Source organism: Apiotrichum porosum (genome assembly GCF_003942205.1).
Source record: "Apiotrichum porosum strain DSM 27194 chromosome Unknown scaffold_11, whole genome shotgun sequence".
In the NCBI taxonomy this organism is placed as follows: domain Eukaryota; kingdom Fungi; phylum Basidiomycota; class Tremellomycetes; order Trichosporonales; family Trichosporonaceae; genus Apiotrichum; species Apiotrichum porosum.
This window is the reverse complement of record NW_021167118.1, coordinates 751,454-770,281: the sequence shown is the minus strand read 5'-3', so window position 1 is coordinate 770,281 and position 18,828 is coordinate 751,454. Positions and strand designations below refer to the sequence as shown.

The window sequence follows — 18,828 nt, the reverse complement described above, 5'->3', positions numbered from 1 at the left end:
GGTAGAATGACATCTGGAACTGGATATTGCTCGTAATGCAAAGTGTATGTGCATCTTATAACACCTTGAACGTTCTTAGCTAAGAGGAAGAAGCTGAAGGGCACCTCAGTAAAGCAAGCACCGGCCCCAGACCCAACCCGCGCACAGCACCACACATTACAAAACTCGGCTTTTAACGTCCCTTTCAAATCCGGGGCTAGAAATCCGGCTAATTGAACCCTATCTCCGGCTAATTGTATCACGCGAGCAGTTCCTGTGTGTCACGCCATGGAACGAGTTTCCAACTTTTCGGGCCACGTCCTACCAACAACAATAACAACACATCTCTCTCCAATCCAAACTTACTCTACACAATGAGCATTCTCGTTCTCGATGGCGGCATGGTAAGCTGACTCGGACGTACATAAGCTGACAAACAGGGCACCACGCTCGAGGCTCTCGGCATCGACGTGAGCACATCCCCTCTGTGGGGCTGTGAGCTCGTCCACACCGACCCCGACTTTATCAAGCGTGTGCACTCGGGCTACGCCACGGCTGGTGCCGACCTGATCTCGACCGCGACGTGCGTCTATTGAACACACATGGCTACTCTCCACGCTGACACGCCAACAGGTACCAGCTCTCCGTCCCCGCGCTCGTTGGCATCGGACACTCTGAAGACGCCGCTGCGTCCATCCTCCGCAAGGCCGTGGCTGTCGCTGGCGCGTCGGCCGGTGATGCCCAGCTGGTCGTCTCCCTTGGCCCCTTTGGAGCCCACCTCTTCCCAGGCCAGGAGTACACTGGCTTCTACCCGCCTCCTTACGGCCCTCAAGGCTACTCGGCCGACGGCCCCAGCACCAACTACACTGCGCCCGGCCCTGTTCTTGACGGCTACGAGGCCGCGCTGGCAGCGTACCACCTCGACCGTCTGCGTACGTACGCTAGCGACGAGGCCACTTGGAAGGCTGTGGGGTGGCTCGCATTCGAGACTGTGCCCGTGCTCTCAGAGGTCCGCGGTATCCGCCGTGCCGTCGCTCAGTTGTACACCGAGCTGAGCGCACGATGGGGCGAGGCTGAGTGGTGGCGTAAGCCTTTCTGGATCACCTCGGCGTTCCCGGATGGCAAGCACGGCCAGCTCGATGCCGCGGGTGAGCACGTGCCCGTGTCTGAGGTTATCGGCGCCATGCTCGGCCCCATCTCGGGCAACGCTGTGGTCCCGAACGGTGTCGGTATGAACTGCACCAACCCTTCGTTCCTTGCCGGTCTCGCGGCTCAGTTCACCGACGCGGCCGCGGCGCTCAAGCTGGAAACGGAGCCGCGCTTCGTGCTCTACCCGGACGGAGGCAGCGTGTACGACGTCGTGCACAGGTGCTGGTCGGACGCTGCTCGTGTTCCTCCAGCAGACTGGGCGGAGCAGACTGTCGCGGTCGCTCGCGGGGTGGTTACGGACAGTCCCGTCTGGGGTGGCGCCATCGTTGGCGGCTGCTGCAAGTCGAGCTTTGACGAGGTGTCAGCACTGAGGGCGGTGGTGGGTGAGCGCAAGTAGAGTTGAACAGTAGCATACGGTCCGCATGGGGCATACAGTTGCCGGCATGTCAGAAGCATTGCACCTTTTGGCTGACTGAACCGACCTCGTCTGGTTGAACTGAAATCTTCCCAGTGTTGGACTGTGCATGGGTCTTCTGACCCTTACAAAGCTATCCGCTGCACACCTCGGCACAGCTGGGCGGCAAGAGTACAGTTTGGATTCTGTGGAGGGCTTACGGGTCGCGGGTCTCCTACTGACCTCGTGGTCCACTTACCCCATCACTCATCTCAGGACCATTACAAAGGCAGTCACGCTCGCACTAACGCAAACCAACGGCTTGCAGACTCGAACTGGGTACACCAATGCGGTGCTTGGAATCGGCTCGGTCCAAGCAAGACGGTGTACGACTTCCTCGTCATCAAGTTGCGTCGACCGCATCATTCCAAACTTTAAATTCGGGCCACCACCAGAGTCGGCGTCCTTGACAACAGCGTATCCACAAACACCTGATGTTCCTGCCCAGATCCCAGCCAGACTTAGCGAGCGGTCAGCGGAGCTAAGCGTAGATGTGAAAGCTTAAACGTCGCGTTTTAGACTGTAACGAGCTGTTGACACAAGGCAAGCCGAGTATAGCCATCCGCGTGAGCACATGTTGCAGAGCGTCACTCATGGGTCCTGGGGCCGTCAGATGAGCGACATCTCCACAAACTCCTCGTCATCTCTTTTCGTCAATATGAGTTGATATCGCTCACAGCGCGTCATATCCAGCTGACAGCGTGTCTAGCGGTTGACGGAAGCTCCGTTTTGGTATTAATAGCGGTCCACGCTCCCTCACATGTGCTTCCCACCTCCATCCCTTCCTGTCCCAACCGACACTCAAATCGACCTCATCTCACCATGCCGTCCTCTTTAGAAGCCATGTTCCAGGTTCAGAACAAGTTGAGGAAGGACCTCGGACTCCACAAGGTCAAGGTAATCCACAACAAGAACTACAAGGCTTCAGGCGGCAAGTCGTATGTGTACCTTCTCAACCGCTTCGGCTTCAACCCCACCCAGCCTTGCGAATACTTCCATGAGCGTGTTCCGCACCAACGCGGTTTGGCCCACAGCCACTTTGCCATTGGTGGTCGCGTACACATGACTAGCAACCTCATGAAAAAGGTCGCAGGCGGTACAGGCACGAGCCAGGTGACTGCCGAGGACCAGCAGAACGACTCCGAGTACCTTTGCGAAGTCCAGATTGGCACGCCGGCCCAGACCCTTCTCCTCGACTTTGACACTGGATCGGCAGACCTTTGGGTGAGTTCAATTTACTGGGCATAGTGGACTGACATTGCAGGTTTTCTCTACCGAGCTCAGCAAGACATTGCAGACGAACCACACCGATTTCGCGCCCACCAAGTCGTCCACATGGAAGGCCATGCCTGGCTACACCTGGCAGATCACGTACGGTGACCAGAGCTCGGCCAGCGGTGATGTCGGTACCGATGTTGTCTCGCTCGGTGGCTTGGCTATCGAGAACCAGTGTGTCGAGATTGCCAAGACCCTCTCGGCACAGTTCGCCCAAGGTACCGGTGACGGTCTACTCGGTCTTGCGTGGCCCAGCATCAACACGGTCTCCGACAACGGCAAAGCGGCCCCGCAGCCCACTCCTGTCACCAACATGATCACCCAAAAGGACATTCCTGCCGGCGCCGAGCTTTTCACGTCTGCCTTTTACAGCACGCGCGACGCCAACGCCACGTCGTTCTACACTTTTGGCTACATCGATCAAGACCTTGTTACCGCCTCTGGTAAGCAGATTGCCTGGACCCCCATCGACAACTCGCAGGGGTTCTGGATGTTCCCGTCCACGTCGGTGGTCATCAACGGCAAGACGACCACCGTGGCCAACAACACCGCCATTGCCGACACTGGTACAACCCTTGCTCTTCTCTCGGACACTGTCGTCAAAGCACTGTACGCCCAAATTCCCGGTGCCACGTACAGCTCTACCCAGGCGGGCTACATCTTCCCCAACACCGTCACGGTCGACCAGCTCCCAACCTTTACCGTTGCGGTTGGCGACACCCAGTTCACAATCCAGAAGGAGGACCTCATCTTCGCCCCAGCCGACGCCAACAACGTGTACGGCGCCATCCAGTCGCGCGGTGACAATCCGTTTGACATTCTCGGCGACGCCTTCCTCAAGTCAATCTACGCCATCTGGGACCAGGGTAACACGCGTTTCGGCGCTGTTCCCAAGATCCAGGCGGTTCAGAACCTCACCTTCCCAGCCGGCTCGGCCTAGTGATGAAACGCGACCAGCCAAAGAGGAGAGACAAAGGAGACACGAAGCGCAAGTAAGAAGTCACGTTGAAGACTAGTGCCATGTATATGCCACGCGATACTGGTGCAGAATGTAATACATATGCTGCAGATGGTCATTAAAGCGCAGATTTGACGTTCTAGTATCACTTGGCTGGCTGCATGACAGCATAGTGGCGACAATGACCTGAGGTGTGCACTCAAAGGCGATGCCGATGGTCCGTGTTCATCCATCATTGTCCAGCTGTCCAAATCGGTTTGCATGCCCGACTCCCCTGCGATCTCACGTTTGACACAGTCGCGAACCCTGGCAGTCTTAATACTGATATACTGAGGTACTGATTGATTGATGGGAAATGGCCTCAGTTCGCGACACTCCCTCCTGGAACAATAGGGCCATCATCAGTGGTGATGGGAAGGTGGTGGCATATGCCTACCCCAGACCTCCAGAACGAACTAGTGTCCCACCCGTTCATTTGATCACCACTTGCACCTACCAATCTCATCACACGTACATTCCTTAGGTCGCAAGCTATCTCTATGGCAAAGCGCTCAGCGGAAGAGCCGCTTGAATCAGATCGCGTACCGCTCGCAGAGAGAACCTCGAACGTGAGTGAACTCTGTCACGCTTAGGCAACGATGTGACACTTGACTGACCACGACAGCAGACTGGGGCAAGTATGAACAACAGCAATGCTCCGTAGGTTGGCCAGGCGATCTGGGCTGACTGGGCAGAGCGGGAGTCTTTGGAGCGTTTCCTGTCGCTGGTTCGGCGTCGGCTTCAGCGTTTAGAGGGCATGCAGGAGGGTCTGCCTTCGCTCAGCAGGGTGTTACCACCCCATCCGTTGCATGCGCTAGTGCACCCACTGCAGCGTCAATCTTCAGCACGGCAGGTGTCCCTACCAACCTGTTCGGTCCCAACGGTGTCGCTGCGACCCTTGCTTCTGGCGAGAATGCCGTCAGCACTCCAGGCGGTCGCAGTTGGGGTACGGCCTCGACTGGGAGCGTTGGCTCAGCATTCAACACGCCCAGTGTTGTGGTGACCAACGCCTTGGGAGAGGTGGCTCCTATCTTGAATGGTACTTCCACTAGTTGGTCTTCACCATCTGGTTTTGCTAGCTTGTCCAGCTCCACCAGTTCCATCCAGTCCAGTCAGACCTCGTCGGGCTACTCCACCAGCGCCACAACACCACCATCTACTGCTCCCTCCACCCCTAAAACTGCGCAGCAGTACGAGCTCGAGCTCAAGCAACTACAGGACAGCTTGAACAGCACATTGGAGCTCGCGCGGAGCGCTGAAGCAGACTGGCTGAACCAGGTGAGAAGTCTCAGAGTTGCACCGTGCTGAGGGAATGGCCGCTGACCTTTGTCCAGAAGGCCCAGCTGATGAACGAGGTCACCCGCTTGAACGCTCTCGTTGCTCAGCCCACGGTACAGCCTCAACAGGCACTAGTGTCTCAACCACTGGCTCAGCAGATCTCATCATCGCAAGGCGAGCCTGTCCTCCTCCTCAGCCGGGAGTATCAACTCGTGTTCGACAGGGCGATCAGTCTCACAACGCTCACCTGTGAAGGAGGAGTGATGGCTACAGTCCAACGACTCCACAGCAAGAACCCCGACAGATCGGTGTCAGAGGTCCATAGGAAGCTGACTCTGCTGAAGACTGCAGTTGGCAACCTGGGAAACGCTTCTCTGTTTGTCAATCAGACAGCGGACGGGACTGTTGGTGGACAAGTCTACGACACGTCAGCAACTGGCTTTGGGACAGCCAGCGCATCAAACCCTTTTGCCAGCGCTGCTTCGTCGGGCGCCTTTGGAAACGCCAGCGGACCCAGCGCATTGAATACCACCAGCACATCCAACGTTTTCAACAACCCTAGCCCATTCGCTGCTCCCCAACAATCAGCATTCGGAGTGACAGCACCACCGGCGGCCACTGCTCCATCATTACTATCCAGGCTGGGCGGCTTCTCCAATGCCGAGCCACAGGCTGCAGCCCCCGCGACAAACCCTTTCGGTCAAGTTGGAGCCTTCCAGAACACTGTTGGAACGAGTGCCCCTCCCCAGGTCTCCCAGTTTGGCGGTTCCGCAGCGATGAGCTCCATGAGCCAGGGACAGCCAGCAGATGTGAACGAGTTGAGGCGCCAGGTTGACCAGGTGCGTCCTTTCCAGCTGTCAGGAACTTCAGCCATACTGAAATCTGCCACAGCTGCGCCTCCTCGTCGAGCTCATGATGCGCCCCATGGTCCCGTGCATCCAGTTTGCCCTAGCTGCTGGCTGGGCCGCTGCACCCAACGCGATCATGACCGACGAGTTTGCGTCTGATCCATTTGTGGCTGTTGGTCGGCCGGCGTTTGCAACCATGTACAGTGTGACCGCCCAAGCGATGTGGGCTGGCTTGAGTGAGTTGCAGAAAACGGGCACGTAGCTGACCATCAGTCGAGGATCCCACAGTGGTAAAGCAGTTTTGATAGAATAGGGTATTGTCATAGAGATGCCAAACCTGTATACATCTAAACAGTCTCAGTCAAGGGCTGGTGTGGCACAGGACAGGTGAGACGAAACTGACCTCGGCGAATAAAAACGGACCTCCGCCACATCCACAAACCTCTTCTTCCTTCATCCACATCACACCTCCCAGCCGTCCAAACCCTCCCAGGACCCCGCCAACCCCACCAGACATCAAAAGAGATGGTCCCCTTGTCCTAGACAAGGGTATTGGAGCCAGAGTGGATCGAACACCCGACCTAGCGATGATCCTGAACATGGACTTGTGGTCCACCCTCGGGAGTCCTGATGACTGTGAACTTCAGTCGCTCGCTCTCCCAGCTGAGCTATGTCTCCAGAGACCATGTGTGTGACGTTTGACGGGGTCGAACCGCCGACCTTGTGCGCAACGCTCTACAGAGAACCGGTGAAGGGACATCTGTACGAAGTGTTAAGCACACGCTCTAACCAACTGAGCTAAATCGCCTTGATGGTGGCCTGTTGCGCGGCAGTTTAAGGCTTGGAAGGAAGACCGTATGCAGGCTATGGCTTGATGATGAGTACAGGCTCGAACGTCTGGCTGGTTTGTCAGCCTTGTCGAGTTGACGGCGAAGGACTGATGAGAAATGGTCGTTATGGCTGGATTTTTTCCATGTATTTTGTGCGTACGCCACTCCACATCCTGGTTGAAATCAACCTCGCCAACCGTCAAATATGGCAGTGCTACACAATACATCTGTAACATGGAGCTCTACATGCCTCTATTATGCTGTATAGGTTCATGTATGTACGGGGTGAACACAAGTTGTGTGTTCACTCTTCCTCGTCTGGGATCACCTGCTCAACGCGAGGCAGGGTTGCAGCCTGGTATGTGACAAAGAATGCAATCACCATCTCGATGGCGTGGCGAAGGGCAAGGCCATCCGTGTCAAAGCGCTGTCCCACAGCTGGTGTCTGGTAAACGAGCTCGATGAGCATGATGCCTGCTTGACAGGCGGCGCCGAGTGCATAAGAACCAGCAAAGGTGCCGGAACGTGCGTTGACAATGGCTTGCAGTATCATGGCAGTGGACTCCGCTGCAGCGTAAACGGTGATCGCATAGTGCAGGGGGCGAGGGGTAGGATCGGCAGCAGGGTCGATGCTTGGCGATTTAAGCATGAGTTCGTACTTGCCGCATATGAGGAACACGCTAAAGGTCACGAGGAACACCTGCGAGTCAGAAACCAAGCCTCACGTGAATCACTCACCCCCAGAGCATACAGCCAAGATGGGTCAAGACGCCTTGTGGCACGCTCGCGATGGGTCCAGCGCCACCGGCGAATCGTCCACTTGGATCCTTCCTTGGCGATTGTGAAGGGCTGCACCGCGCGGATCTGCAGGAGGGCCACACCGCTTCCCAGCAACCCACTGAACACGACAAAGTACCAGACGGACTCGTCTTCCCACACAAATTCAGTCACGGAAACCAGCACAGTGCCCATGACGCTAATCATGGTTCCCGTTTGGCTGATGCCTGTTGTCGTTTGGCGCGTGTACCAGTAGATAACGAGAAGGCCGAGTCCCATAAAGCTAATGATCCCACTGCTGTTAGCGTGCAATCCGGCGACAGTGTGACATACTGGATCGTTGCCAAGACGAAGCGCGTCCACGCCTTTGTTCCTTCAACGGGGGCGACTACAATACCATCTGAACGTCAGCCAAGGGGTATGGCAGTACTGTACTCACGCATCATCCTCCAGGCGTCCTCACTGGCCTGTAGCTCGACTTCTGTTGCGTTGTGAAGGTGCGCGTCTGGGTACTGGTCCAACGTCAAGCCGTTGATAAGAGCGAGACGCCAGGGCTTGTATGAGGACAACATGACGGTCAACTTGACATCCACTGCGTCCAGGTCATCCGGGAGGCGCATGTTCTGATCGGTTAGCAGAGGGCCAGGATTCCCCATACTTACCTTGTAGTGACCATGTGGGGTGGTTCCAAGATACGGGCCGTATGCCAGGCCAGTGTCGGCTCCGTCTCCCTGGTCGAGGTCAAACATGGTGCCAAAGTGACCAATAGAGCGATAAGTCTCGGAGGTGTCGCAGAAGAAGCGCGATGCCACGCGTTTTCCAAAGTGCTTATGCACACACTGAGAAGAGTCAGTCGGTACAGGTATATGCCAACCACTCACAGCGTCCCGCTTCATGGCTGACACGTATTTTTTGAACATGTCAGAGTTGAGGGGGCGAGTCTCGTTAACGAGGTAGAAGTGTGACCTAAAGTCAGTTTTGATAGCTGTTGGTGGCTCACCTAGTGCGCAGGAAGGGGTGGAGCTTGCCCTTGGGGCCTGCACTGTCCATGTCGCCTAAAGTATTGTCCTTTTCTTCGCCCTCTTCCTCGTTGACTGTCGTGGCATTGTCGGTGTCGCGGAACTCTTCCGAGAAGCGGACAAGCGGGACGGAGGTGGCCAGCCGCTCGAGAGCGAGACGTTTAACCGATCCAGGCTCGCCCAGACGGCCATCAACGTTGAGGCTAGTACATTAGCACAGCCACATAACTACTACTCACGCCGGGTCCAAGTTTGGCAGCATGGCAATGCCGTCAGGAAGGACTGTTGTGACATTGGCGACGTGCTCCAGGAAAGAGGGGTCGCGAGGAACGAGTGAAAGCGCAGCCCTGACGTCATTGATGTTGATGAGGCGATCCGAGCTGCCTGTCAGAACTGGCAAGATGTGTGGGCCACTTACAATAGTCTCTTGAGAGGAAGTTTAAAGTCGACTGTGACCTCGCGGTGTTTGCTGGCGAGGGAGAAGTCTTCAAAAATAATGTCGGAGTAGACCGCGACCTCCTCGGGTAAGTATAGAGCGTCGGCCAGCGTCGTGGGTCCGTAGAGTGCGATGTGGTGCGCATCCGAGTTGTTGGCCTGATCACCGCCGCCCCATTCCGGGAGATACCGTTCGGGGTGTGCTGTATCGCTGTTGGACTTGCGTACCCACACCGTCAAGGCCACATCAAACCGGCTATCAGGTCCGATGAGAGGGTAAATTTTGTTGCTGGTGCTGTCCAGGTCGACCACGATATTCGAGTGAGGAGAGTATTGGAAGAGTTTCCATGCCCAGGGGACAGTGAGCCACAGGAAAACACCAAAAATGAGTGTGCCAATGGCCCCCATGGTGATGAGACAGCATCTTGCTGTACAGGGTCTCCGCCTGACGCGGTCTGGCGGACGTGCCGCGTGGTCGTCGATATCCATTGTGCTGAGCGAGTCGCGGTTGAAGCTTGCAAGATGGCTCAGCCGGGGAGTGGATCAGGCTGTTCTTGGTGAGAACGTGTATGATTGAGAGAGAGAGAGAGAGGAAGAGATGAGAATGAAGTGGATGACAAGGGGCTGTGCGGTGCCGGTTTAGCGCCGTCAGCGGCCGTTCCCTATTGTCGAATCGATGACTGAACCACCTCCACCGCACGTATCGTCTATTTTAAGGCACGCTTGCGTCTCCTTCGGCAGGCTCGGCGCAGCACTCGACCACCTCGTGTCCAAGAATCCTTTTCAGCTGTCTCGCTTATGTTGACACACACACTACAAGTTGCCCTTGATGGTGAGGTACTGTTCCTCCCACGGCTGGACCTTGAGCACAATTCCCTCCTTCTTCTCAATGTACTTCCAGGCAGGGCGGCTTCTCATGGTCTCGGTGTACTTCTTGAGGTTGGGGTGCTGTCCCGAGAGAATGTCGATAAAGCCGTCCCAAGAGAGAGTAGCCGTCATGATAAAGTCGACCTCGGTGGGCTCGTCGTCGGACACGAGATACTTGGACTGTGCGAGCTGGGCGTCGAGCAAGGCATAAATGCTGTTCAGGCGCTGAAGCGTCAGTAGGCGGATTCCGTGGGCGTATTCGGGGTTGGTCTGGTCCTTGTCTGCATACATCCAGTCACGGAGCGCTGGGAGGAGCGAGTTGACGACATATGTGTGCGTCTCGAGGAACTTTGCGCGAGAAGGTGTGCCGGGAGCAGGAGCCAAGCCCGACTTGGGGTGAAGCTCCGAGAGCAGGAGGCCGATCGCACCTGTCTCAGTCACCGGCTTGCCGTCGACGATCAACGTCGGCACGCGTCCCTTTGGGTTGATGTCCAGATAGGCTGCCTCCTTTTGCTGCTTGTGCGGCAGGTCGACGTCAACAAACTCGTATGTGACCTCTGACGATGCAGCGAGCTCCGCGAGGATCCAGTGAATGCCAGTCGAGGCCGTGTTGCCCCAGCCGTAGAGCGTGTACGTCGGTGCCATTGTGTGCGGTATGTGTTGCTGGGCTGAGAGTCCGAAGATGGGAGATCTGTGTTGTTCGTGCCAGCGCGTGTCTTGTGCGGCTGAAGGATGGAGATCAAAAGCAACTTGTGCAACCCCAACGTATGGTGCCCCCACCAGTCGGGTTCTTGGCAACGGCACCACCGGCGAGATGGATGCCGAAGTCATCTGACAACGGATCAACGGAGAGACCGAGCAACATCCCGGATTTGTCAAAAACGCCAACACCCCCTTAAAGAGTCGAACGCTCCGTATTGTTGAAATACTCTAAACGACTTGACATCAACTGCCACGTGGTCAACAGCGAAGCCGCCGAAGCTCCTTGCTTTTGCCTCGGCCCCGTTACATCAATTCCATGAAACCTCCTCATCCATCCATTCAACTCCACAGCGACTGCATCGTTACTTCTCGACCCTCCCTCACCTACTCGTACATCTCGCCGTTCATATCCTCCTGCCCCTGCAAACGCTCCAACTCGCGAGGACTCGATACGGCCCAACATGCCTCCCCAGGCTTCCCGAACCGTGTTTGGTGTGTATTGATGTCGTTACCATCGCAAGACCTCCAGCTGACTCTTGTGCAGTGGCCAACATTCCCTAGTGCGTCGTCCCTCTCGACAGTTGAATACTGTGCTGACCTATAACCAGTGATGTGTCCGAGGAGCAGATTGCCAACGTCTTCTCCGAGGTCGGCCCTGTTAGCAATGTAGAGTGAGTCATGTCCTTCCTTCCTGACGCTCGGCTGTCCACTAACCACTCCAGGATCAAGTTTGACCCCCAAACTGGCCGCTCAAAAGGCTACGCCTTTGTCCAGTTCTATGGTGAGAGCCCTCGTTGCCGTGTCACGCTAACTCGACCAGATGAGGCCACCGCGAACTCGGCTGTGCGCAACTTGCAGGACGTGCCAATCAACGGCCGCCCGGTGCGTATTGAGCTCTCAACAGACGATGGCGGCAGGAGGCGAGGTGGACCTCCCGGCCCCGGTGGCCCAGGCGGCTTTGGACGCCAGCAGCAGCAGCAGCAGATGCACCGCGATCAGACGCCGCCCCGCGGCGTCATGGGTGGTGGCGACCAGCCTCACGTCGACTTGAGTCTCCTTCCTCCTGGGCAGGAGCCGCCTATGGGCCTGAAAGGGACAGACTCGATCACCAAGACTCTCGCCGAGATCAACCCCGGGCAGATGCAGGACGTCATGGCCAGCATGAAGGCCCTCATCACGACCCAGCCAGACCAGGCGCGTGCCCTCCTCAGCAGCCAGCCTCAGCTCGCCTACGCGCTCTTCCAGGCCATGCTCCTCATGAACATTGTCGACCCCTCCGTCCTCCAGCGCATCCAGCCTCTCGCGCCCGGACATACCGCTACTGCTGCTGCCGCCGCAGCCGCCGCTGCAGCAGCAGCAGCATACCCCCCACCTGGCAACGCATACCCTCCCTACCCTCCCCAAGTCCAGCCGCCAGCAAACTACCCTCCCTATCCTCCGGCACAGGGTGGCGGGTTCCGCCCACCTCCTGGCCCTGCCACATACAATGCTCCTCCTCCTCCAGCTCCCGCGGTCGGCCCTCCTGCTGCCTACGGTGGCTACCCTCCTGCCCCTCCCCCCATCGCCCCTCCCGGCCCAGCACCGCTCCCTCCTGCCACCCAGGCGGCGCTCGCCGGTCTCCCCGAAGACCAAAGGGTGGGTAACATATGTCTGTGTTTGCTAACCCATCAGACTATGCTCGTCCAGGTCCTCCAACTTACCGCTGACCAGATCAACGCCCTGGACCCATCGCAGCAGGCGTCTGTTAAGCAGCTGGTGAGTGTTTACGAGACGATCGCTGCTGACCTTTGCAGCGACAGCAATTCCTCGGCGCCGCATAGACCCGCTGTATACCTTCTTCGTTACGTGTGTGAGATGAATACGCATTCGCATCGCGCAGGTCATCTCAGCGCTCCTTCTCACTATGTCCTTGAAAGAGTTGCTCTCCAGCATTTTGTCCTGGTTCTGACCTCACTAACCGCTGATCCGCTGAATCCCGTGTCCCTCAACGCACATGGTGGTCTAGCTGTCACCACCCCCAGTACATCGGCATCCGCAGAGCTGTAGTTTTGATACAGGCGTTTTGTTGACAGCGCACTGGCGCACTGATCACTGACCTCCACCCCCAGCTACAGTCACCGTGACGAGATCCGTGCCGGAGGACACGGACCGATCGGCGATCACCAGAAGCATGCGCTGGCGCCAACAGATCCATCGGCGCTGGCTCAAAGGATGGGCTGGAAGGCTTCTGGGCTGCCCGACGGTTGTCGCCGCGCGACCACGACCAGCATCCTTGTCACTCATGTTCTCCGCAGCTCCTTCTCTTCACCATCGTCAATGTGACTCGATCCAACTGGTCCCCACCCGTCGCCTTCTCCCTTGACCCCACCATGCGTTTCCGTCGTGATACCAACCCCCGCCCACCACCCCAAATCGACCACCAACGCTTTCCAGGCATCATGGACCGAATCATGGTAGACTGTCCCCGGCAGACATCGACTGACCGTGCCCAGATGAACGCACCCAAGGCCTCGCTCCTGAAGCTCCGCTGCACCTCGCGCGCCGTCAAGACGTACATTGACCTCCTGCTCGTCCGCCACCTGACTGTCGAAGGCGGCGTCAAGTGCCAGCCCCTCATCACTGGCGGATACGGCAAGCCCCCCATCGGCTCTGACATTGAGCGCGTGTTCAGCGTACCGTGGGGCCGTGGCTGGCTCCCGATCCTTGCGCAGACGCAGGTCGTCGACGTGCACGCGACGGCTGAGCGTGCCGACCTCTTCGTGCTTGCACGCTCCTTTGTGCGCACGCAGGTGGTGCGTTTCGACGACGCCTTCTTCCTCCACTCTGGCCGTGACACGACAATCCCACACATTGCGCCTTGTGCCGTCGTCTTTTCGTGGCGCAACACGCTCGAGGGCGAAGAACCCGTCGTCAAGCAGTTTGCGCCCGGCCTGACGCGCCTCGTGTTCTGCTTCAAGTCGCCGCCGCCGCCGTCGTCGTCGTCCGGGGGCCACCTGGCGTTTCCCGACGTGCTCGATTTCCCGTCCTCGCTCCGCCACATGGTGGTCATCGTCGCCATCAACCCCGACCACGGGTTCGGCGCCAACCCGCACAAACCCATCAGCGACCTGCTCCCGCGCCACCTCGTGCCCCGCGTCGCCGAGCTCCGCCGCCAGCTGCCGTGGGTCAAGTTCATCATTGTGGGGCTCGAGGGCCTGGGCGTGCACACGGCGCTCGGCATGATCAAAACGTTTACGGCTGAAACGCCGCCACACCGCACACCCATCAAGTTTCTCACGCTCAAGCGGCACAAGCGCAACGTCGGTGATCGCATGTTTGCGCTCGAGACGGACGAGAATTATCAGCTGTAGAATAGAAACACGTCCATGTGCATTGCATTTAGTGATGGCGTCCCGTCTGGATGTACATTTTACTGACCCTTCAGACCCCTTTTGCCTTGTCCACACCTCTCTCTCGGTCAGCTCGTCCAGCTGCCTGTTGCATCAATCTTATCAAAACCGCTCATGCATCGGATCCTCAACTGCCCCTCAGCCTTAACCAGATCCTGCATCTCCATATCCTTCTCACCCCACTTCTTAGTCCACAGGTCACCGACTCGCGTCGCCTACATAGCTTGCCCACGAACTGGTGGCGTTTGCGGCAAGCTGGGCTCGGTCTCCAGGCTCAGCTCCTTGGCGGCAGCCACCGCGGCCTCGACGAGCGCTTTGAACGTGCCCATGCCGGGGGGCGTGGTGCCGATGGCGGCAGTCGATTCGGATGAGGGAGGGGTTGGGGGAGCGGTGAAGGGAGGAGACGGCGGCGCGGGAGGCTCCCAGTCGACAAGGTGCATTCGACCGGCGTGGCCTAGTTGCGAGATGGGTTGCGGTGGGAGCAGGCACCACACTGCGCCAGGCTGCTCCCCACTCATCTCACAGACGGTGGCGACACCGATAGTCGACTCGGAGATGGTGATAGAGGGAGTGCGGGATAGAAGCCAAGGAGAACCCGGAGGTGTGGGAGGGAGGGTGTGTGGGCGGTTGTTGCAGCAGGTTGAAGTCGTGGTTGGCTGTGGGGGCAGGCACCACACGGGATACACACCGTGCTCGGTGATCAAGGAGGTGATTGGGACGGACACGATGCCGGGGAGGTTGGCGAGAACGCAATCCGAGTCCTCTTCGGGACTGGGTGGGTCCGAGACGTAGTCTGGGTTTCTAGAGTGGCGCTTGGGCGGCGTGAGGTACTTTCCAAAGGGCGTGGACTCGTTGGACTTGGACTGGGACTTGCCAGACTTGCTCTGGGACTTGGACCGGCTGGAACGACGGTATGACCTTAGGATCAGTCAAACCTGGGGAGGGAGGCCTGGACTCACCGCTTTGTGGGGGGAGCCTCGTCGACGTTTACAGGAGGTAGATCCTCCTCGGGTGGGAAACACAGCATGATGGTCGGCGCCGGGATGGCCATGGTGTCGTCCACGTTGATCACGTAGTGGGAGGGTAACGAGGCGACTGATGGTGTGTGAGAGGAGACGCATGTAATATACCATCACACACGTCACACAGGTTTTGACGCCGGCTCAGATCCTCAGACGGGTGATGCGTGCTGGTTCCTGTGTGTGTGTGGACACATTGACGACAAACAATACGCCTCCCCAGGCGATCAGCCACTGGGATGACACTTCTGATGCCAAACAATACAGGAGCTGCCTCTCTTTGCACGCCGGGGGGTCAATAGAGAATGTCTCCCAGGCCGTTATGACAAATACAGAGTCGCTGCCTCCTTTGGTCCAAGCGGTGCGTGCATGCACGTCTAGTTTGGGGGTGACGACCAAGAGAACATGCCGCCGAGGCCGTGTTTGTCACTGCAGCGGCAGGATGAGTTCAGGGGGCTGTGTAAGCGTTGATACGGGATTGAGAGAGCAGCAGAACCCTCCTCTGCATTAAAGCGTTTTGTGGACAGTACCCTGCCCATCACAAACACAGACGTTGACGGCGGGGTTGCTTGTGATGGGCCAAAAGTAGGCAACAAATACCGTGAAAAATTAGGTAAAAACACTGCACCCGTGAATGTTTGGTCTTTGGCCGGCAGTAAATCTTTCAGAAGAGGATGGGCATGCATACACGTCTACAGAGCTGCATAACACACACGAGAGGGAGGGGGACCGAGCATGACAGAGGGGGACAGAGGACAACGGAAGAAGCAGCAAGAGCCACAATCCCAGCTCTCGAAGAAAGATCGAAGACCTGCATGGCCACGTGATTTTCAGTGTGCGTCCTATAGTCCCATGCGGTCGTGTTTGCAGGGCGGCTAACTGCAAGCAGCGGGTGAAATTCAGACTCTATATGGATTTCAGTACCTATATCCGACGGCCGGGGCCATGAACCGAGGTTCGATTCTGAAGCAGCACCTGATGTATAAAAAAGTACACGGGCTCCCCGGGAGGGCGGCGCCGGACGCTCTCTCGCTGTGCGACCAGTTCAGAATCACTTGGCTGGGACCTTGAAGGTGCCCAGCCCAAGTCCCCTAGGCATACCACACACATCACTACTTATTGTGACGTGGGGGGATGGAAAGGATTGGGGGTTGGGTTGGTTCAATGTCGTTTTGGCCAGTCTTGTCTGTACACTCACACACACTGTGTGCCCAGAGCGCTGGGAACCCAACTGATCCACAGACTCGCACGGCCTACCTCCTCTCCACAACTCTAGAACAGGACCCCGTCGGCTGGTCACGGTTGTGCACTCTAATCCGAAGAGCAGCTAGAGCAGCACCCTTTCCCGTCGCCACTCGCCTCCGCCACAACACTGACGCGGCTGCTTCGATTTGCTTCCATCACATCCCTCCACTTTTGGCTTCTCCGTTCCTCACAGATAATCACCGCGTCATCCACAAAGTCACACCGCATCCATCCCACACCACCAACTACACTCTGAGGATCCCCTTGGCATCAGCTCGACAAATGATGTCCAGTGCGAGCGCCGGGCCATCGCGCCCTGGTCCACGCGCCGCCGCCGCCGCCCCGAGCCAGGCTCCCCCTCCCACCGGATACCGCCCACCGACACGCAGCCTCAAGCAGCCCATGACGCTTGGTGTGACTGAGCGGCCGATGCCTGGGCAAGTTGCGGCGGCGGCGGGAGTGAGCGACGCTGCAGCGCTGCGGACTGCGCTGGAGCGGCGCGCGACGGCGGCGCGGCGGGCGGAGAAGTGGATGGACAAGGCGATGGAGGAGGTGTTGAACCGCGACGAGTTCCAGAAGGCCGTGAGTAAATGGGGAAGAGGTAGTGACGATGTATAGCTGGCTGACGCGCGACTTTCCGCCCTGCTCCCTCGTACATACATGACCTGCAGCTCTCATACATGCACGCTGCGCAGTACACCGAGGTCCAGCACGAACGCCACCTCAACGGCCTGTGCTCGTACCCTCTGTGCGGCAACCCTCCTGCGGCGGCGTACCGCTCCGCCAAGCGGTTCGTCGTCTCGACCGCCAAGCGGACCATCACCGAGACGGACGGCAACGCCGACGAAGGGTTTTGCTCGCGGCGGTGTGCCGCGCGCGCACACTATGTCGCTGCGGGGCTCGGGACCGAGGCGACGTGGCTGCGTGGGACGGGCGCACGCGTGCAGCTGCTGGAGGAGAGGGAGGAGCGCGGGGATGTGCGCTGGGCCGGCCGGCGGGGCGATGTGCTCGAGTGGGTCAAACCCGAGGCCGCCGCCGTCGGCAACAAGACGTCTGTCCCGAAACCCAGTGCCGTGGCGGCTGGAGCGGCGCGGTCGGCACCACCACCACCGCCGCCGCCGCCCGTGGCCTCGGAGGCACAGCTGCCGCCACCACTCGGCAGCACCGCGCCGGCAGCGTCCACTTGTGGGAACGGCACTGCGGCCCGCGAGCAGCGCGACACAGGTGCAGCGGGGACGTCAACCGGGGCGGGGGAAGTGGCCTCGCGTGTCTCCGACTCGACCATTCAGACAACACCAGCGAGCACGAGTGCCACGCCTGCCGCGCCCACAGCAACCATCCCTCCCAGCGCTCCCACCACCACCGCCCGACCCCTGGCAACCCCGAGTCCGCCCCTCCCGAACGTGGACGGCATGAGCGGGCTGATCGCCGCGCTGTCCATCGTCGAGCGCGAGACGCCGCGTGCCAAGCCACAGCCGCCATCCAAGGCATCGACGTACGTCGAGCAGGGCCGGATCGTCGGCGGCGGCCAGCTGGACCCGCAGCCCGCGCCCGCCCCGCAGCCCACGGCGGGAACGACCGCCGCCGCCGCGCAGACCCGGCGGCAGGGCTCGTCCATGCTCTCGGCCAAGAGCCAGACGCTCGCGTCCGTCGTCCTCGCTGCGGCCAAGACGGTGACGGTCCCCGTGGGCGAGGACGAGAGCGACGCGAGCGAGGAGGAGGAGGACTGGGCGCGCGAGATGGGCTGGGGCGAGGGGGAGGATGTGGACCGGCTCTTTGAGGAGGCGCGGCTCGCGCGGGAGATGGGTGCGGAGGAGCAAGGGCAGGGGTAGGAGTACGAGTCATGCATGTGGTAGAATGGCAGATGGCCGAGGCCGTGGAGTGGCTGGCGGCCCGGGGGATGCGCCAAGTGAGACGCTGATGGTGAATCGCAGAGGCAAAGTACACATGCGCAGGACTCTGGGACGGATGGCGTGTGTGGTCAGAGACAACCGCGTGGCATTGTGGATGGTACATGGTACATGGCAACGTGACAAGAGGCAGGAAACGGCCTCTCGGAGATACGGACGTCCTACCCGACGTAGATACGAGATACGCTAGATACGAGATGCGAACGAGATACGAGATACGAGATTACGATGGGAACACGGCAGCCCCCCCCCCCCCCCCCCCCCCCCCCGTGTGTTTTGCCGACGGCCACTCGGCCTGGTTTGTGGGCTGTGGCGCTTGTGGAAGGATGGTGGCAAAAGGAGACCAAGGGGACCCCATCGTTCACGTAACACACTTGCTTCCCCACCAGTTGCAGTTGTAGTGTGGTGCCATGCAAGATGAACAGGTTTGACACGAGCGTGCCTCAATTAACGACTTGGCAGGCAACAGGCAACAGGCAGGGGTTCGCGGCAGGTCCGCAGGTGATCAAGTGAACGAGTGAGCGTGTCCTCGAGCCGGGCCGGTTCGATGTGGGTATCACGGCAACGACGGTGTCCATGGCGGAGGTTGGCACCGAGAGGGGTAGGACAGGACCGTACACGTTCGCTCGCTCGCTTGTGTGGCGGTCAAGGCGGC

The 18,828-nt window shown here is 58.8% G+C and overlaps 9 protein-coding genes and 2 non-coding genes across 11 annotated transcripts; 6 read left to right on the top strand and 5 right to left on the bottom strand.

Annotated features, from left to right (window-relative positions):
• Positions 1-353: 353 nt before the first annotated feature.
• On the top strand, positions 354-1,525 carry SAM4 (AdoMet-homocysteine methyltransferase; the record flags this gene model as incomplete). The annotated part of the gene is made up of 3 exons (XM_028617665.1): positions 354-383; positions 420-562; positions 613-1,525. The coding sequence occupies 3 exons, from the start codon at positions 354-356 to the stop codon at positions 1,523-1,525; spliced, it is 1,086 nt and encodes a 361-aa protein (XP_028474128.1).
• An 879-nt stretch (positions 1,526-2,404) lies between these two features.
• On the top strand, positions 2,405-3,797 carry EHS24_001906 (uncharacterized protein; the record flags this gene model as incomplete). Its single annotated transcript, XM_028617664.1, has 2 exons — positions 2,405-2,806; positions 2,847-3,797. 2 exons carry the CDS (start codon positions 2,405-2,407, stop codon positions 3,795-3,797), a joined length of 1,353 nt encoding a protein of 450 aa, XP_028474127.1.
• Positions 3,798-4,354: 557 nt separating this feature from the next.
• Positions 4,355-6,285, top strand: EHS24_001905 (uncharacterized protein; the record flags this gene model as incomplete). Its single annotated transcript, XM_028617663.1, has 6 exons — positions 4,355-4,423; positions 4,480-4,514; positions 4,550-5,132; positions 5,189-5,971; positions 6,024-6,216; positions 6,254-6,285. The coding sequence occupies 6 exons, from the start codon at positions 4,355-4,357 to the stop codon at positions 6,283-6,285; spliced, it is 1,695 nt and encodes a 564-aa protein (XP_028474126.1).
• A 248-nt stretch (positions 6,286-6,533) lies between these two features.
• EHS24_001904 lies at positions 6,534-6,658 on the bottom strand. Its single transcript has one exon. It is a non-coding gene; the product is annotated as a tRNA-Phe (tRNA).
• A 14-nt stretch (positions 6,659-6,672) lies between these two features.
• Positions 6,673-6,788, bottom strand: EHS24_001903. Its single transcript has one exon. It is a non-coding gene; the product is annotated as a tRNA-Val (tRNA).
• Positions 6,789-7,114: 326 nt separating this feature from the next.
• On the bottom strand, positions 7,115-9,449 carry EHS24_001902 (uncharacterized protein; the record flags this gene model as incomplete). Its single annotated transcript, XM_028617662.1, has 9 exons — positions 7,115-7,510; positions 7,549-7,870; positions 7,921-7,975; positions 8,027-8,210; positions 8,250-8,426; positions 8,469-8,553; positions 8,588-8,809; positions 8,846-8,986; positions 9,025-9,449. 9 exons carry the CDS (start codon positions 9,447-9,449, stop codon positions 7,115-7,117), a joined length of 2,007 nt encoding a protein of 668 aa, XP_028474125.1.
• Positions 9,450-9,854: 405 nt separating this feature from the next.
• On the bottom strand, positions 9,855-10,553 carry EHS24_001901 (uncharacterized protein; the record flags this gene model as incomplete). The annotated part of the gene is made up of 1 exon (XM_028617661.1): positions 9,855-10,553. One exon carries the CDS (start codon positions 10,551-10,553, stop codon positions 9,855-9,857), a length of 699 nt encoding a protein of 232 aa, XP_028474124.1.
• A 518-nt stretch (positions 10,554-11,071) lies between these two features.
• On the top strand, positions 11,072-12,430 carry EHS24_001900 (uncharacterized protein; the record flags this gene model as incomplete). Its single annotated transcript, XM_028617660.1, has 6 exons — positions 11,072-11,102; positions 11,155-11,170; positions 11,219-11,281; positions 11,333-12,245; positions 12,282-12,365; positions 12,404-12,430. The coding sequence occupies 6 exons, from the start codon at positions 11,072-11,074 to the stop codon at positions 12,428-12,430; spliced, it is 1,134 nt and encodes a 377-aa protein (XP_028474123.1).
• Positions 12,431-12,979: 549 nt separating this feature from the next.
• EHS24_001899 (uncharacterized protein) lies at positions 12,980-13,960 on the top strand (the record flags this gene model as incomplete). Its single annotated transcript, XM_028617659.1, has 2 exons — positions 12,980-13,063; positions 13,103-13,960. The coding sequence occupies 2 exons, from the start codon at positions 12,980-12,982 to the stop codon at positions 13,958-13,960; spliced, it is 942 nt and encodes a 313-aa protein (XP_028474122.1).
• Positions 13,961-14,214: 254 nt separating this feature from the next.
• Positions 14,215-15,050, bottom strand: EHS24_001898 (uncharacterized protein; the record flags this gene model as incomplete). The annotated part of the gene is made up of 2 exons (XM_028617658.1): positions 14,215-14,899; positions 14,959-15,050. The coding sequence occupies 2 exons, from the start codon at positions 15,048-15,050 to the stop codon at positions 14,215-14,217; spliced, it is 777 nt and encodes a 258-aa protein (XP_028474121.1).
• Positions 15,051-16,548: 1,498 nt separating this feature from the next.
• Positions 16,549-18,095, top strand: EHS24_001897 (uncharacterized protein; the record flags this gene model as incomplete). Its single annotated transcript, XM_028617657.1, has 2 exons — positions 16,549-16,845; positions 16,935-18,095. 2 exons carry the CDS (start codon positions 16,549-16,551, stop codon positions 18,093-18,095), a joined length of 1,458 nt encoding a protein of 485 aa, XP_028474120.1.
• Between the last annotated feature and the right edge of the window lie 733 nt (positions 18,096-18,828).